The sequence below is a fragment of the Scyliorhinus torazame genome, chromosome 15, assembly GCF_047496885.1.
Source record: "Scyliorhinus torazame isolate Kashiwa2021f chromosome 15, sScyTor2.1, whole genome shotgun sequence".
NCBI classification, from domain to species: Eukaryota; Metazoa; Chordata; class Chondrichthyes; order Carcharhiniformes; family Scyliorhinidae; genus Scyliorhinus; species Scyliorhinus torazame.
This window is the reverse complement of record NC_092721.1, coordinates 198,998,914-199,017,306: the sequence shown is the minus strand read 5'-3', so window position 1 is coordinate 199,017,306 and position 18,393 is coordinate 198,998,914. Positions and strand designations below refer to the sequence as shown.

General features: G+C 43.4%; 1 protein-coding gene across 7 annotated transcripts in view; it reads left to right on the top strand.

The window, feature by feature from the left end:
- Positions 1–18,393, top strand: part of emsy (EMSY transcriptional repressor, BRCA2 interacting) — a 71,689-nt gene that overhangs the window by 39,552 nt on the left and 13,744 nt on the right. For all 7 annotated transcript variants that reach the window (XM_072477400.1, XM_072477403.1, XM_072477399.1 and 4 more), the window contains 5 exons: positions 1,819–1,992; positions 5,618–5,831; positions 7,978–8,028; positions 11,351–11,512; positions 14,595–14,756. In XM_072477400.1, coding sequence (XP_072333501.1) covers positions 1,819–1,992; positions 5,618–5,831; positions 7,978–8,028; positions 11,351–11,512; positions 14,595–14,756 — 763 coding nt within the window. The remainder of the gene's footprint in view (positions 1–1,818; positions 1,993–5,617; positions 5,832–7,977; positions 8,029–11,350; positions 11,513–14,594; positions 14,757–18,393) is intronic.

Below are 18,393 nucleotides of genomic sequence, written 5' to 3'. Positions count from 1 at the left end.
ATTCTAACCAGTGTTATGAAATGAAATGAAATGAAAATCGCTTATTGTCACGAGAAGGCTTCAAATGAAGTTACTGTGAAAAGCCCCTAGTCGCCACATTCCGGCGCCTGTTCTGGGAGGCTGCTACGTATCTCCTAGTGGCTCCTTTAAAAGGTAGAGGTTATGTTTGCTTATCTGGATGGTTTGGGGCGAAAGAGAGATGGAAGCTGATCCAGTTAAGAGTGGAAAAATAATTTGGGATTTCATAAGAAAATATCTACGTTTGCTTGGAAACTAAACTTTATATATAGACAATATCTCTCTTCTAAAATAATTATATAGTTAACATAACAAACTTGTATTAATGCAGTGCCTTTAATATATAACATTCCAAAATGCTTTAATAATATAATCTTTATTAGTGTTACAAGTAAGCTTACATTAACACTGCAATGAAGTTACTGTGAAAGGCCCCTAGTCTCCACACTCTGGCGCCTGTTCGGGTACACAGAGGGAGAATTCAGATTGTCCAAATTACCTAACAGCGTGTCATTCGGGACTTGTGGGAGGGAACCGGAGCGCCTGGAGGAAACCCACGCAGACACAGGGAGAACGTGCAGACTCCGCACAGACAATGACCCAAGCTGAGAATCAAACCTGGGACCCTGCTGCTGTGAAGCAACAGTGCCAACCATGTGCTATCGTGCCGGCCTTTATAGGGAAAATCTAAAACAAAACATAATACCAAGTCATCTAAGATGCTGTTGGGGAAAGTTTGATCAAAGAGGTATGTTTTAAGGAGTGGGACAGGGAGAGATGCAGAGGTGTAGCAATGGAATTCCAGAGCTTGGAGCCCAGGCAACTGAAGGCATATTGACTATACAATGGTTAGCACTGTTACTTCCCAGCGCCTGGGACCTGGGTTCGATTCCCAGCTTGGGTCACTGTCTGCGGAGTCTGCACATTCCCCCCATGCTGCGTGTGTTTCCTCCGCGTGCCCTGGTTTCCTCCCACAAGTCCCGCAAGACGTGCTTGTTAAGTGAATTGGATATTCTGAATTCTTCCTCCATGTACCCGAACAGGCGCTGGAGTGTGGCGACTAGGGGATTTTTACAGTAACTTCATTGTAGTGTTAATGTAATCCTATTTGTGACACTAATAAGGATTATTATTATTAGAATTAGAGAAGCGTAAAGCTTTTGAACGTTTTAGGGCTGGCGGAGATTCAAAAAATAGTGAGGAGGAAGCTGTGAAGCAATTTAAAAGCATGGCATTGCTTAACTGGGAGGCAGTGTAGGTCAGGGAGCAGAGGGGTGATGGGTAAATGGGACTCTGCGCAAGTAAAGACCCAGGCAGCAGAGGTTTGGATAATGTTTAGTTTATAAAGGGTAAAACATAGGAGGATAGACAGGTGTGTTATATTAGTCAAGCCCATAGATAACAAGCGTAAATGAGTGTTTCAACAGCAGGTGAGCTGAGACATAGTTGGAGTTCAATGATGTTACTAAATTCTTGTTGATGTTGAGAATATGGTCGGATGCTTAATTCAAGACCAAATATGACACCAAGCCATAAATTGTGTTGTGGCATTTGACTAGAGCAGCGTTGAAAAGTGTTTTAAGTAACTCTCGTTGCACTGAGATACTTTGGCATTTTTCAAATATATAGTTGATCCTGTTCTGTAACATTTATCAAAATAATTTTTAAAAAGACAAAGTTTTGGGTATTTTTGTGTTAATGTGTGCATGCTTAATTTGGGTTGAAAAATTGTACATTAGCCCTCAAAACATTGACTTGTCTATTTTTCCCCCACTTCTCCTTTTTCAATCTGCCTACCAGGGTGAAAAGACCATTCAGGCAGTACCCGCAGGGACAAAACCAGCAATTATCACTGCAACAAGGCCCATCACTAAAATGATTGTGGCTCAGCCAAAAGGGGTATGTTCGTCAGTACAACCCACCACAAAAATCATCCCCACCAAAATTCTCTACGGCCAGCAAGGGAAAACACAGGTGAGTGGGTTCTAAAGCTGCAGAAATAAAAAGTGGAAAATGCTGGGTGACAAAGAGGGATACCTGAAATATTGAACTCGCTCTCTTAACCTGGTCTTCCTCAGATCCTATCTGAGTAGTACACTATCATCAATCCTTTGTCATATTCGCATTTACTTTTCATCCCCAAGAGTATTGACATATGTGTCAGTAAGAATGTTCTTTTTGTTAAACTGTGACATTGAAGAACAACATCTGTTGTCACACATGATCTCCATTTTGCTACCATTGTTCACTGGAAAGCTTTGACTTTTACATTGATTTATACATGTCAGAAGTCTCTCCAATCCCCCTCCTCCCAGTGGCATGTTCTGCTGCCATGGAGGGTGGCTTGCTAGTGGCGTGATCATCTTATCCAGCCGCTTCCCATTGAATGCACCCCTCCCCACCGTGAAATTCGCAGCGGGGATGCGCCATCAGTAGGACCATAAGATCCTGCCAGTGTGAGCGACCAGAAAATCCCCCACCCCCGGGATTACGTTTTTTGAGTTTATCTTTAGTGTGTGCAGTAATCACCGTGTCAGGTAATAGCTTCCGCAGTGCCTAAATGGAGCTGTATGTGTACTTCGCTGAATTTGGTCAGAGGGCTGACTTCAATGATGAGTCTTTTTTTTTTAACAAACAATTTTACTGAAGTATTTTTTGGCATTGGTAAACAGTTACAGATAACAGAAATGTGCAAACATCAATATAAAACCAATACTTCAATCAAACCATACTGCACATGCCCGCTCCTCTCCCCTAGACACTACCCGCCTATTTATCCCTCCTACTCTAATCTCACAACCCCCCACGCCGACATTCACGCCCTCGCGAAGAAGTCGATGAATGGTTGCCACCTTCGGGTAAACCCCAATACAGATCCCCTCAAGGCGAACTTAATTTTTTCCATACCCAGAAAACTTGAGATGTCCGAAAGCCATAGTTCAGTCTTCGGGGGTTTTGAGTCCCTCCAGGCCAGCAGTATTCGCCGCCGGGCTATCAGGGAAGCAAAGGCCAGAACATCTGCCTCTTTCTCCCCCTGGACTCCCGGGTCTTCCGAAACCCCCAAAATTGCCACCCCTGGACACATCACCACCCTTGTTTTCAGCACCCGGGACATGACCGCCGCAAATCCCTCCCTGTACCCCCTAATCTTAGGACATGCCCAAAACATGTGAACATGGTTCGCTGGTCCTCCCGCGCATCTAGCGCACTTGTCCTCTACCCCAAAGAATTTGCTCATCCGAGCTACCATCACGTGGGCCCGGTGAACGACCTTAAATTGAATTAGGCCGAGCCTGGCACATGTTGCGGTTGAGTTTACCCTACTCAGAGCTTCCGCCCACAGCCCGTCCTCCATCTCCCCGCCAAACTCCTCCTCCCATTTGAGTTTCAGTTCCTCCGTCTGGGACTCTTCCTCCTTCATGAGCACCTTGTAGATATCCGAGACTCTACCCTCTCCTCCTTCTCCTCTAGAGACTATTCTGTCCTGGATCCCTATTGGCGGGAGGCGTGGGAAGGATGGGACCTGTCTGCGTACAAAGTCCCGCACCTGTAAGTACCTAAAGTCATTTCCCCTTACCAGCCCAAATTTCTCCTCCAAGCCCCTCAAACTCGCAAAGCTCCCTCCAGGAACATATCGCCTACCCTCCCCACCCCCGCCCGCCGCCATATTCGCAACCCTCCATCCATGTTCCCGGGGGCGAATCGATGGTTTCAATGATGAGTCATTGATTGGGGTGCACCACAACTGCAGTCTGGGTTCCTTGCAAGGACCTGTTAAGTTTTGAGGTAAAACCAAATTCTTCCTTACTCCCCGCTTCTCTCTCTTTCCCCATCCCAGCCCAAATATGTGTCTGCGTGTGTAAATGTTACTCGTGAAAGCAGGAATGAGGTCGTTATTTTTTCATGCAGCTATCCAAGCATGTCCTGTGCTTATTTTCCTTCACCGGCCATGTCAGTGTTAGTGTTGAGTTTCCATCAGCGAGTTACCAAACAGAAGATAGGAGCAGGAGTAGGCCAGTCCATCCCTCAAGCCTGTTCTGCCATTCAATATGATCATGACTGATTCTCTACCTCAATGCCGTACTCCTGCTTTCTCCCCATACCCCTTGACGCTGTTAGTTTCTAGGAATCTATTTCCTCCTGAAATATATTCAGTAACTTGGCCTCCATAGCCTTCTGTGGTAGAGAATTCTGAGGGTTCACTATCCTCTGAGCTCAGTGGTTTCTCCTCATCTCAGTCCTAAATGGCCTATCCTGAGACTGTGACCCCTTGTTCTAGACCCCAGCCAGGGCAAACAACATCCCTGCATCTAGCCTATCCATCAGTTTCAGAATTTTATATGTTTCAATGTGATCCCCTCTTATTCTTCTAAATTCCAGTGAATACAGACCTAGTCAACCTAACCTCCCCAAATCTGAGCTGCTTGTTGGTCAAACAAGGAGAGAAGGTTGGATGTTCATCACTATAGATGTTACTGAATTGGGTCAGTCATAGTGAGAGAGCTATCGGAACAGATACTCAAACACTCATTGGGACACTCATTCCCAAATTGCAGTTGCGCAAAGTAACGTACTTGACGGCAGGCATCTGATCAGTAGGGAAAAAGCTGCCGTCTTAACCATAGTGTTCTATAGGGCTCAGTGTTGGGCCCTTGATGTTTGTTGTATATATTCATGATTGAGACTTAAATGTGGTTGGCATGATTTGGAAATTTGTAGATGACAGAAAATTGGCTTTGTAGTTGATAGTGAAGAGGATAGCTGTCGACTCCAGAATGATATAAATGGTTTGGTTGAGTGGGCAGAGAAGTGGCAAATACAGTTCAATCAGGAAAAGTGTGAGGTGACGCATTTGGGGAGGGCAAACAAAGCAAGAGAATACTCAATAAACAGGAAGATATTGAGAGGGTTGAGGAAGTGAGAGACCCTGGAGTGCATGTCCACAGGCCCTTGAAGGTGGCAGAACAGGTGGACAAGGTGGTCAAGAAAGCATATGGAATGCTTTCCTTTATTGGACAAGGTATTGAATACAAAAGCTGGAGTTTTGAGTAGAGTTCTGGTCACATTACAGGAAGGACATAATTGCTCTGGAGAGGGTGCAGAGGAGATTTACAAGAATGTTGCCAGGGTACAGTTTAGGTGATGGAAAATAGGATTAAAATGAGTGGCTAGTTATTTTTTTTTTTGGTCTGCACAGACACGATGGGCTGAATGGCCTCTTTCTGCACCGTCACTTTTCTATGGTTCAGTGTGTCAGAGCTGGTAGAAAAGAGAATTGAGATGGGGTTTGCCCACATTTTGGAACTGCAAATCATTTTGGAGATGGTACTTTATGATCTTGGAACACGCATGGTAAATGATTTGGAATATTGGATGGGCAGTGTAAAAGATGCCTTTTGTTATGTTGTTTGAATAAGTGGATATAATTAAGCACAGTATATTCTATATATGGAGTACATAGGGGAACTGAGATGAGGCTGTTACGGTTTGCTCAGTTTAGAATCCTCCCTCCTTACCTCCCAGGTCTTCCTGCTAATTGCTAGGTTTTAATAGCCTGTGGCCTCTATACTAATAAAGGATACTTTTCATTACATTACAGGTTCTAATTAAACCAAAGCCTGTAGCTTTCCAGGCCACGATGGTGAGTGAGCAGACCCGGCAGCTGGTGAGTGAAACTCTTCAGCAGGTCTCGAGGGTCACAGAGGGAAGTAGCTTGTCTGGACAAGAAGGCAGCCTGAAGGAAGAGGCACAATCCTTTGCTGAGGGCAGCAGTGGGAGTGGTTCCTCTAGTGACACCGTACAAATCTCGCATGGTACAAACTCTCAAAATGCTTTATCTTTTATGGGTTTTTTTATTTGGGGGAAGTGAAGATTGGAATATATCTTCTGAGGCTTGTGAATGCATATGACCGGATAAGGAAGGAAGGAAGGTCAGACTTCAGAGGATGTGGAGTTGAAGTGTGAACAGCAGATTTAATAGCCGAATGGGACAATAAAGAAAAAAGGATACAGTTACAGTAGTTATGTCTGTGCGTCTCCATTCCACCATCTCTCCCCCCAACGGCCTTGTGTTTTACTTTGGTAGGTAGGAAATCCCAAAGCAGCAACTTAGACCATGCATAAGCCTCAAGTTACTGGAAGGGAAAGCAAAGGGCAAAAGGTTTATTCCTACTGGTACCAGTTGTATTTTTATAACTTAAAATGCAATCTTGTTTAGTGTACTTGAATTAAGTAATGCATAATCAAATTGCTGTTATGCTACCCTTTACCCTTTTTATGGAATGAGTTTTGCGGATGGGGAGGTACAATCACAAAACCACCAATAGTAATAAGAATTTGCAAAGGTATTTTGACTATTCAGTCGCTATAAGCCACAGCCAGTTATTATTAGGTCACCTTGTAACTCAGTAAATTCAACACCCTTTCTGATTTGGAATGGGCTGTATCATCCACCCCTCCCTGCCAACTCCCTGACTACACCTTATTTTCTGATCAAGAAATAGTGTGTAGTATTTTCCAACAGATTTCCTGCACATTTCCCAAATCTACAGTGTTTTGAGCCCTTGCATAATCAAAAAAAACTATACCTGTTGTTAAACTGTAGTTGATTAAAATTTTAGCCTAATGACCACACTTTTCATGCAGGTCTGTAATCAAAGACACGATTAACTGGAATTTCCATTGTCAGATGTAAAAGCAAATATTGAGAATGCTGGAAACCTGAAATGGTGGAAATACTCAGCAGGTCTGGTGGTACCTGTGCAGAGAGAAGCAGATATTTTGTTAGAACGTACACTTGAAATACTAACTCTTTTTTTCTCTCCACAGATGATGCCTGACCTGCTGAGTATTTCTAGAAATCCATGTACCTATCGACATTGGGTAGTGGATTTTTAATTTTAGTTTTCAGTTGTCTAGCTAGGAAATTTCCATGTCTTGCTTTGAATGTACCATGGTGTGTGAATAATAAACCTAATTTCATTAAGTTTACAAAATTATGTTTCCGCAAAGTTTCAGTAGATAAAATGCATGCTTTTAAAATTTTGAACTAACACACGGATTATGATTTTAATTTTGTGTTACGCTATGTTAGATGTTGGTTTAGAAACTCGATATCTCCAATGTTGTAAATTCATGCTTTTTATCATTGTGTCCCACATTTTAAAAATTAGCATCTACTTTTCTACTGACTTTTTGCATATTTCACATGCGTTTCTCGTAGAGCGAAAGGCTGATTTATTTCATATGTAGCTGTGCTCAAATATTTCTCTCGTATTTTGTATGAACCCATTTTGGTGAACGTCCATCATGCGGTTTAGGTAGTATTTTAAATACAAAATATATCTTGGTGCATTGGTGTTCCATCAAGCTGTGTCTCAGAGTGGTTTTTGATGGTACACGGAACTATTTCCTCATCTCTACCTTGTCATTGTGAAAGATGCTAAGTGGAGCCAAGACATTTTTTTGCTGCAAGCTGTGACTACCTCACTCCTGAAGTAATTCCACTGAATGAAGGTCTCTTGGGTTGCTAAGCAAATGCAAGTGCTTCTTCCTGTCTTTGCTCCTGCATTTCTCCTTGTGGTTGATGGCAGAGCAGGATCAGTGAAGTTTGTCTCCCCTCTCAACTGGAAATGGTGTGAGGTACAGGGTCATGTGAAAGGAAAGCATTAGTCTAAAATTTTAAAGGGGTGGTTTTGTAGCTAAATGAGGGTTAGTATGGGACCTCAACATATATAAGAGTAGACTGTAGTCTGATATGTGAAGAGGTATCTTGTTAATGATGCAGAACAGTTTTCAGGATTGATCGATAAGGAATTTAGTCTTCTACTCATTAAGTAAAGTGGAGGACGAAGTGCATTGTAGATTTGAAAGTTACTTTGTTGAGGTAGCATTTTAAATACAAAGCTATGTGCTCTTCCTTAACCCCTGCTTGTTGTTTTGTCTTAATTGTCATATTAGGCAAAACCAGATCGTACATCGAGATACAGAAAACCCGAAATAATTACTTGAGTAAGTCCAGACATTATGCCTTCCCTGTTACTTTGTAAAACTGCCCACCATGTATAAGTCTCTGTGGGATATCTTTCACAACATGTATTTTGTATCTGCTTCCTCTTTTTAGTTTTTCCTTTTGATTATAAGGTTTATTGTCCATTTCAACTCGTGTGGAATCATTTTGTTAAATCACAAGGCCATCATATTATTCCCATACATCACCCTGCTTTAATTCCTTACTCCCTTTTCAATTGAATTGTTCTGTTTAAACTAACACAGTTCAACATTTTGGCTATTCTGAAAACAACAAACTGTATGCACATGTACACATGTAGGTTGATCTATTCTCCCTGGATGTGTTGTTGTGGAAAAATAAATCAGTACACCTTTCCAGAAAAATATGGTTAAGTTAAAGTGATATAGAGGAGCTTTATCCTTAATATTGCTTTATGGCGATTTTTGTCAGATCAGTCATAAGTGATATAAGTGAGTTGTAAGGAAATTGTTGACATTTAGTTTAAATTAATGTTGTGCTGGGTGCATATAATAATCTCTGTATATTCTTAAATGGAAGGATGTTTTAATGAAGGCAAGCATGCTCTTTTCTGGCACTAATCCTCTGGAGTACATAGGTCCCTTGGCTCCTCTTTGTTTTAAAGATTTTTTTTCTGTTTTAAATACTTTTCCATTCAAACTTGATTTTCTTGAAGGTTTTGATCCTTAACGGCATAACACTTTGTTATGTAGTATATTCTATTTGATCAAACAAAAAAGCTTCTGTATTTCCTTGAATATCCCGGAAGTTAAATTTTGAATGGGTCTGCAAAATCTAGCTTCTACTTTAACTACACATGCTGTAGTTTTAATGGGCCAGTTGCCGTACCACTTGTTAATTTCTGCAAGGTGTATTCATTCTTTGAAGCAACAGGAAAATAGCCGAATAAACGCCAGGGTTGGGTCTTGTTCTGGAATGCAGCAATGTGAGATCCCTGAGGCAGGCTGTCTATACAGTGCCTGCATATGGCTGGTGAGCTGAGTTTTATCAGGGACCAACCAAGTTGCTAGTTCTTTTGTCACTTGAATTGATATGACAGAAATTCCGGTAGTTGGAATAGACGAGCTGAGGGTGGTGAGCAACAGAGTTTTTACTGAACCCTAATTTATGTCTTATCCAGGTGTGTAAGCGTGCAAATTTCAAAAGCTCAAATACTTTTTCCCCCACTCAAATTGGGACAAGTTTCAGTTCCCCAAAAATATTCTTTGCAGATGACAATAAATTGGTGTTCTAAGGGACATCAAATGGTTTTGATGGAAGAACCCAATTTTTAAAGAATCTGCTGACGTTTGTAAAGAACATAAAAACTACCAGGGTTAGAACATTTTCTGCTCCATCCAACCCCCTTTCCTACCACCGCCAGCCTCCCAGTTATCTTCCCACCAAGCTATTGACACATTTCCATTGTAACTGAAGCCCTCCATTAAATAAAAGCAAATTACTGCGGATGCTGGAATCTGAAACAAAAGAGAAAATGCTGGAAAATCTCAGCCGGTCTGGCAGCATCTGTAAGGAGAGAAAAGAGCTAACGTTTTCAGTCCAATGACTTGAATCTCTCTTTAAGTCTTGAGTCAAGGTTTGTGTGTTCCGGCTCCATTCATGAGACTTGTAATCTAGGTTGACGCTTCATTGTGGAACTGACGGGGTGCCGCAATGCCGGAGGCGCCACCTTTCACATGAGATGTTAAACCAAGGCACTGTCTGCCGTTTCAAGCAGATGTAAAAATTCCATGACGCTATTCAAATAAATGCAGGAGTGTTCCTTCCAATGTGTTGATAAATATTTATCCCCCAACCAATATCACTGAAGAGGTTTACCTAGTCACTTATCTCATTGATGTTTGTGAGCCTCGACTGTGCACATTTGTTGCTGTATTTCCTTACCTTATGACAGTGACTAATTTAACAACTGTTGAGGCTTTAGGCGATCCTGAAGAGTGAACAATGTTATATTAATGTTTTGGAAGGTAAAGTCAGATTACTTGTACCTATTTGAGTTATCTTGTGATAAGAGAAGTTGTAACTTCCATCAGGAAGTGAAGTTAAGAAAACATTGATAACTGTTGCATTGTGCCCCACATTGTCCTCACAAAGTACTTGCACATTTCCCAGAATTACTGGTTTTTTTTTTGGTTGGGATGTTGAACATTACCATAAGTGGAACACTGTTAGTGCAAAATATCTTTGGTTAGCGTACATTAAGTAATCTGAAATGCTATTAGCCTGTTAGACTTTATCTCAATGGCACTGGAATGCAAAGAGAAGGAAGTGATGCTTAGTTGTAATGACCCTTGTTTAGACCCCATCTGGCAGGCTGCATTCTGTTTTGGGCAATTACATACGGCTATATTGGCCCTGGAATGAATGCAACATAGATTCACCAGAATTATAGCATGACTTAAAGGATTAAATTAAATGGATAGACTGCATAAACTTGCCTTCTATTCTCTTCAGTTTAGACGGTTGGGGGGGTAAAGATTAGCTGCTCACCGTCCCTTTCTCAAGGCTAGTTATGAGTAGGCAAGAAATGGGTGACTTTGCCAACACCAGCAGATCCAATGAAATAATTTTAAAAGTCCAATATTTAAAGTAATAATATTTAAGAAGAGTAGACATTGAAAAATCATTTCTTCTGGTGGGAAATCCAAATCAAGAAAGCTTAATCTTAAATTAAAGGTAAGCCATTCAGAGTGAAATCAGGAAGCAGTTGAAGGTGGGTAAATGGAACGTTGAGGTACAGACCAGCCTTGAACTGATTGGTTTGAATTGTGGAGCAAGCTTAAGGAACTGAGTGGCCTATATTCCTGTGCCTATGCATCAGTTCACCTTTTCCTAAGCAAATACATTAACATTCTCCCGTTTTCACTATGAAGATATCAATGGCGAATTGATTTCCAACAACATTTGTTCTCTTGAGAGCTAAAATGATCTGTTAGTGGGTTATTTGGTCATTAAAAGTGATATCCCTGAATGAAGATCACAAGTAGGAACTTGGCTTACTCCAGCTGAGGAGTGCTGGTGTAGGTTGTTGTCTCCTCACAGCGAACCCAGCTGAGATCAATGAACTTGGCACAAGCGGGAACTCAATCTCGTCTATACAGCACAACAGCACGCAATCATTATCAACTGAGCCTAGGAAAACCTATATGCATATATTATGAGAGAGTGTTTGGCTTCGCGTGCTAACTGCCACATAATACCTTAACCATGTTTATTTCTGGTTTAGTAAAGTGAAAGTTGAAACATCCTGCAGTTTGAATAAAATTCTGCTTTTAATTGCAGACTCTCAGCAAGTGGTTCATGTTATTTCATCAAGGAGCCAGGATTGGGCAGAACATGAAGTTGCCATGGACACCAGCCCCACAATTATTTATCAAGATGTTTCTGGGGAACCACAATCAGCAACATCCACCATTAAAGCATTGCTGGAACTCCAGCAGACGGGTGTGCATTTTTTTTCCTTTTAAACTGCTAGTTTAATTTTGCTATAAAGTGGGGAGCAGTGGCTAGCAATGCTGCCCCTCACAGCGCCAGGGATTCAGGTTCGGTTCCGGCCTTGGGTGACTCTCCGTGTCTATGTGGGTTTCCTCCAGGTGCTCCGGTTGCCTCCCATAGTCCAAAGATGTGCAGGTCAGGTGGGGGAGCCTAGCCAATAGTGTTGAAATAGTTGAATCTAGATGTAACAAAGGCATGACTAAGGGTTTCAGCAGCAGATAAGCTGAAACAGACACAGACTGCCATTGAAGGATGAGGAGGGAAAGTTTACCTTTGTCTCAGTCACAAGATGTCATTTGTGAGGCGGATAAGAGCTACGGTGACATTGTGGCAGCGGTGGAAACCTGATTAGCGGGATTAGACTTCTAGGAAAAATGGGCAGGAATTTGGAAGGAAACAACATGTTCAAGGACTTTGGAAGGGACAGGGAGCTTGGAGGTTAGGTGGTGAGGTCAGAGGTTGGATTTTTGAGGAGATGGGTGATGACAATAGATTTAAAGGAGAAAGCGACAGCACCTGGAGAGATCTGTTTACATTATAGAGAATTAGGGAGGATAAGAGGGCAGTGAACTAACTGAGGGAAAGATCATGATGGGATGGAGGAGACCCAAGTGATAAAATCTTTATCATACTTGGGAGGGCAGGAGAAAATTATCATTTTGAAAGTGAGGTGGAGAACAAGGTGAGATGCTCAAAGGAGGGGAAGGTGACCTAGGAATAGGCAGTCGGGTCAAGTTGTGATTTGGGATGTTCAAACTACTTGCATTAGAAAACACTTCTTTATCTTGCTGCTAATCTTGAATTGTTACAGTATAGCCAGGTCCTGGATTACTGGAGCTCCAGACATCTCAAGTCCTCAATAATTACTCCTCCATTTCCATCTAGTTCAGCTCACTGCTCTCAAAAAGTCTTTCTCCAAATATTCCTGCATTCGTCAACACATTTTCAATCACGGATGTGCTGACTGTGTGCCCCTCTCTCTGCTTCTCTGACCACGGGGAAGTTTTTAAATGGTCTTGCATTCAATGTTTGTTCTTATTTTCCCCATGCTGTAGCACTGAAATTAAGTTTAATTTGAATTTGCAATTAATTTGAATTTGCAGTGGCTAGTGTTTGCATCTTTCCTCCCTTCCTATTGGTTTCTGCCCTCTGTGCCCCGAGTTGGTCCAACAATCCAATCCTTAACTTCTGGTGGCAAGACCTGTGCTCCTGATCTTTTATCTTCTCCTTGAGCCGTCTCTGTGTCATCACCAACCTTGTCACTTCTACCTCGAGGCAATCCAATTGCTCTGGTCTGTGGCCACTTTCTGCAGCACCCTCGCTGTCGCCTCTTGGTTCTCCAGTCTCATCTCCGTTCATTCCAGCGCCTCTTTGAAGGACCCATTGCAATTTCTATGGCCGATCTCATGGATGCCATGAGGTCCTCCTTGATGGAGTCCCTGTGTTTTTGGTGCTCCTGTGTAAGGAGCTCCAGACACTGCCCCGCTGGGTGGGCCAGAGTTTGCGCTGGCGATCCCTCTCAATCTGCCATATCCTGCTCCACTTTGCTCCGCATGTCTGCGGTCTGGATCTTGTTCTCCTGACTCTTGCTTTTACGGTTTTTCTGACTCTGGCTTGTTTGAGGGCATTTCCTCGGGTGGTTGTTAATTTAGGGTAAGGGTGGGTGGGGGTTTCTTTTGCTGTTTCTGTGTCTGGTTTTCGGGTTAAGAGGGCCGAATTCGAAATTCCCAAGGGAGAGTCACCTTTCTTGCAACTGTTCAGTACTTTGCCACCACCGGAAATGACTAAAAACTTTTCTAATACGAAAATCATTATAAAATCTTCTCTTGCCCTTCTCTGCTCCAGTGAAACTTGACCCAGTATCTTTCTGACCTTCATGAATATAGACCAGAATTCTCCGGCTGTTCACTCCGGCGGGATTCTCTGGTCCCGTTGGCAGCGCATCCCCTGCCGTGGGTTTCCCTGAAATTCCAGTGACAGCAGCAGAGAATCCTCGCCAGTGAACGGTGCAGTGAATCCAGCCGCCAAGAAACATGTAGCTGGGAAGCCTGAGAATCCCGCCCTTAGTTTCGCATCCCTAGCATTGTCTTTTTTAAAACATTTAGAGTACCCAATTCATTTTTTCCAATTAAGGGGCAATTTAGCGTGGCCAATCCACCTAGCCTGCACATCTTTGTGTTGTGGGGGCGAAACCCACGCAAACATGGGGAGAATGTGCAAACTCCACATGGTCAGTGACCCAGAGCCGGCATCGAACCTGGGATCTCGACGCTGTGAGGCTGCAGGGCTAACCCACTGCGCCACCGTGCATTGTCATTGCCATTCTCTGCTCTGCAATCTCTGCTTTGAATGTTCTTACAATGATAGGGTGTCTTAAAGGATGCACAATGCCAGCTGCCACCTGCCCATTGCTTTATACAAATTTACTGTTGCATATTTACTTTTTTAACTTCGACCCCGTGACTTTATCATCTTGTATTTTCATTGACATTGTACACGTGCGCACCCATGCACACTGCAGCAGGAGTGAGTAGATAGCCACCTATATTGGTCTCTGGTCGGCACTAACTTCGCTGACCTCCTCTGGTGCAAAGAAATTAGCCAGTATTCCTGCCAGAGATTGTAATCCAGTAACTCCTAAAGCAGAACTTTTTAAAAAAGGAAGGAGTCCCATGCACCAACAGAAAGAAACCCACTGGGCAAGATTTCACTGAAGTTTTTATGCATTTAGGCTTCGATTAAATTTGAAATGAAATGAAAATCGCTTATTGTCACAAGTCGACTTCAAAATGAAGTTACTGTGAAAAGCCCCTAGTCGCCACAGTCCGGCGCCTGTTCGGGGAGGCTGTTACGGGAATTGAACCGTGCTGCTGGCCTGCGTTGGTCTGCTTTCAAAGCCAGCGATTTAGCCCTGTGCTAAACAGCCCCTCCTGTGCTAATTTGGGTGACTCCTGAGCAGTTTGTTTGGATTGATCTTGATGAGGAACCAAGTGGGCTGACGGAAATGATTTTCAACACTTTTTTTTTTTAGGTATAGGTAAAGAAAAGCTGGAATCTAAATCTCGGCAGCCTACCATCGATCTCAGCCAGATGGCGGTCCCAATCCAAATGACACAGGAAAAGAGACTGTCACCAGAAAGTCCAGCCATCACTGCACTCGACTCGGAGCTGGCTTCAGAGTACTTCAGCTCTGGTAAGTGCCCTTCAAGGTGGCTTGAGGTTTAGTGTTGGTGGGATTACTGGGATAGGGTGGAGGTGTTGACCTTGGGTAGGGTGCTCTTTCCAAGAGCCGGTGCAGACTCGATGGGCCGAATGGCCTCCTTCTGCACTGTAAATTCTATGATAATCTATGAAAATAAAGCAGATTTCTTAGATTGCAGTTGGGCTCATTTGAGGCAGTGTTCTACAATTAGTTACTCTAGGTTGAGGAGCAGCGGAACAAGAGACAACCAAGGGTTCTCTCCACTGACTAGTTTTCATTGATACTTAAAATAGGTTTGGGGTTACAGGCATTGGTTGACAATTTTGGGTTTAGTTGTGATGGCTTCCATGGTTAAAGAGCCTGCACCACTTGTTGTCTTAAAATCACCAATGATAAATGTTGAACAGCAACCTTGTCACAATACACCAACAAATGCCATGGTCTTCAGGAGGAAACAATGCGGAGTTTCAAGCTCAGCTTTGCATTTATTGAAGTATCCAGTTTCATTATGGTACTGTGATCCATGTTGCTGTCAAACTCGCCTCCCTCGTGTGTCTGAAGCATTGCTGTACTGAATTCTCAGAAACTTTGATTCCTTGTGCCAAATGAGCATTGCGTCGAAGCAGCAAACTGATTAAACCTTTAACACTTTAGGGATTTACTGTACCCCTAAGTAACTGAGGTGTCACTTAAGTTGTATGTGAAAAGGCCATTGAATTATTCACCAAACTTTATTTTCTTCACTCTGCAGTAGTTATTTGCAGCAACTCCAGTGTGTAAGTAAGATTCTAAAGCTATTAGGCTTGGAAAGTGTGCTCACCAGCTAGCTTGACAGGAGTTATTTTCCAATTTCCAATTAAGGGGAAAGAAACTCAGTAGCTTGCAACTAACCCCGTGTCTTTGTCCTTCCACTTCCAAACTTTCTTTATTTCTCTTTTATTACTTGCTGCATTTGAACCTAATTGGATCATTTCCTCTGGGGAAACAGTCTTTGGTGAGTGAAATCAGACAAATTGCTCAGTATGTTGTTTAAAAAAAAAAAAAAAAATCCCTTTGGACCAAATCAGAATATATGTTGCATATGGTGGGTAGTAATGTGGATGGAGGGTTATTTTTAAAAAGGTGTGAGACAGACTGAGTACATCAGTGAAGGAAGATGCACGAGTGGCAAACAAAATTACTGGGAAACCAAAGGAAAAGGCAGACGGGAAACTCCTTCAGAAACGGAGCTGCGGATGTTACAGTATGATTGCGTGTGAGTCGTAAGCAGGCAGTGAACGTTAGACAACGATGCAATTAACATGAACAAGAGTGGGAAAAGAACAATTCCATGAAGATGCCTTTATTGTCATGAAAGTTTTTTTTTTAGGCAATCTGTGTTTAAGTTGGTGCGTCTCAGTAATTCATCTAATAATTGGGAATACAATTTTTCCAGTCAGTTTTTTTGAAATCCACCAGGTGACAGCATTCCGGTAGTTTTACACGCTGTGTGTTAGTGTGTAGTGTGTGTGTTTGTTAGTGTGTAGTGTGTGTGTTTGTTAGTGTGTTTGTGTGTGTGTGTTTGTTTGTGTGTGTTTGTTTGTGTTTTTGTTTGTGTTTTTGTTTGTGTGTTTGTTTGTGTTTGTTTGTGTTTGTTTGTGTGTTTGTTTGTGTGTGTGTTTGTGTGTGTGTTAGTTTTTGTTAGTGCGTGTTTGTTAGTGCGTGTGTTTGTGTGCGTGTGTTTGTGTGCGTGTGTTTGTGTTTGTGTGCGTGTGTTTGTGTGCGTGTGTTTGTGTGCGTGTGTTTGTGTGCGTGTGTTTGTGTGCGTGTGTTTGTGTGCGTGTGTTTGTGTGCGTGTGTTTGTGTGCGTGTGTTTGTGTGCGTGTGTTTGTGTGCGTGTGTTTGTGTGCGTGTGTTTGTGTGCGTGTGTTTGTGTGCGTGTGTTTGTGTGCGTGTGTTTGTGTGCGTGTGTTTGTGTGCGTGTGTTTGTGTGCGTGTGTTTGTGTGCGTGTGTTTGTGTGCGTGTGTTTGTGTGCGTGTGTTTGTGTGCGTGTGTTTGTGTGCGTGTGTTTGTGTGCGTGTGTTTGTGTGCGTGTGTTTGTGTGCGTGTGTTTGTGTGCGTGTGTTTGTGTGCGTGTGTTTGTGTGCGTGTGTTTGTGTGCGTGTGTTTGTGTGCGTGTGTTTGTGTGCGTGTGTTTGTGTGCGTGTGTTTGTGCGTGTGTTTGTGCGTGTGTTTGTGCGTGTGTTTGTGCGTGTGTTTGTGTGCGTGTGTTTGTGTGCGTGTGTTTGTGTGCGTGTGTTTGTGTGCGTGTGTTTGTGTGCGTGTGTTTGTGTGCGTGTGTTTGTGTGCGTGTGTTTGTGTGCGTGTGTTTGTGTGCGTGTGTTTGTGTGCGTGTTTGTGTGCGTGTGTTTGTGTGCGTGTGTTTGTGTGCGTGTGTTTGTGTGCGTGTGTTTGTGTGCGTGTGTTTGTGTGCGTGTGTTTGTGTGCGTGTGTTTGTGTGCGTGTGTTTGTGTGCGTGTGTTTGTGTGCGTGTGTTTGTGTGCGTGTGTTTGTGTGCGTGTGTTTGTGTGCGTGTGTTTGTGTGCGTGTGTTTGTGTGCGTGTGTTTGTGTGCGTGTGTTTGTGTGCGTGTGTTTGTGTGCGTGTGTTTGTGTGTTTGTGTGCGTGTGTTTGTGTGCGTGTGTTTGTGTGCGTGTGTTTGTGTGCGTGTGTTTGTGTGCGTGTGTTTGTGTGCGTGTGTTTGTGTGCGTGTGTTTGTGTGCGTGTGTTTGTGTGCGTGTGTTTGTGTGCGTGTGTTTGTGTGCGTGTGTTTGTGTGCGTGTGTTTGTGTGCGTGTGTTTGTGTGCGTGTGTTTGTGTGCGTGTGTTTGTGTGCGTGTGTTTGTGTGCGTGTGTTTGTGTGCGTGTGTTTGTGTGCGTGTGTTTGTGTGCGTGTGTGTGCGTGTGCGTGTGCGTGTGTGCGTGTGTTTGTGTGCGTGTGTTTGTGTGCGTGTGTGCGTGTGTGCGTGTGTTTGTGTGCGTGTTTGTGTGCGTGTGTTTGTGTGCGTGTGTTTGTGTGCGTGTGTTTGTGTGCGTGTGTTTGTGTGCGTGTGTTTGTGTGCGTGTGTTTGTGTGCGTGTGTTTGTGTGCGTGTGTTTGTGTGCGTGTGTTTGTGTGTGTGTGTTTGTGTGTGCGTGTTGTGTGTGTGTGCGTGTTGTGTGTGTGTGCGTGTTGTGTGTGTGTGCGTGTTGTGTGTGTGTGCGTGTTGTGTGTGTGCGTGTTGTGTGTGTGTGCGTGTTGTGTGTGTGTGCGTGTTGTGTGTGTGTGCGTGTTGTGTGTGTGTGCGTGTTGTGTGTGTGTGCGTGTTGTGTGTGTGTGCGTGTTGTGTGTGTGTGCGTGTTGTGTGTGTGTGCGTGTTGTGTGTGTGTGCGTGTGTGTGCGTGTTGTGTGTGTGTGTGCGTGTTGTGTGTGTGTGTGCGTGTTGTGTGTGTGTGTGCGTGTTGTGTGTGTGTGCGTGTTGTGTGTGTGTGTGCGTGTTGTGTGTGTGTGTGCGTGTTGTGTGTGTGTGTGCGTGTTGTGTGTGTGTGTGCGTGTTGTGTGTGTGTGTGCGTGTTGTGTGTGTGTGTGCGTGTTGTGTGTGTGTGTGCGTGTTGTGTGTGTGTGTGCGTGTT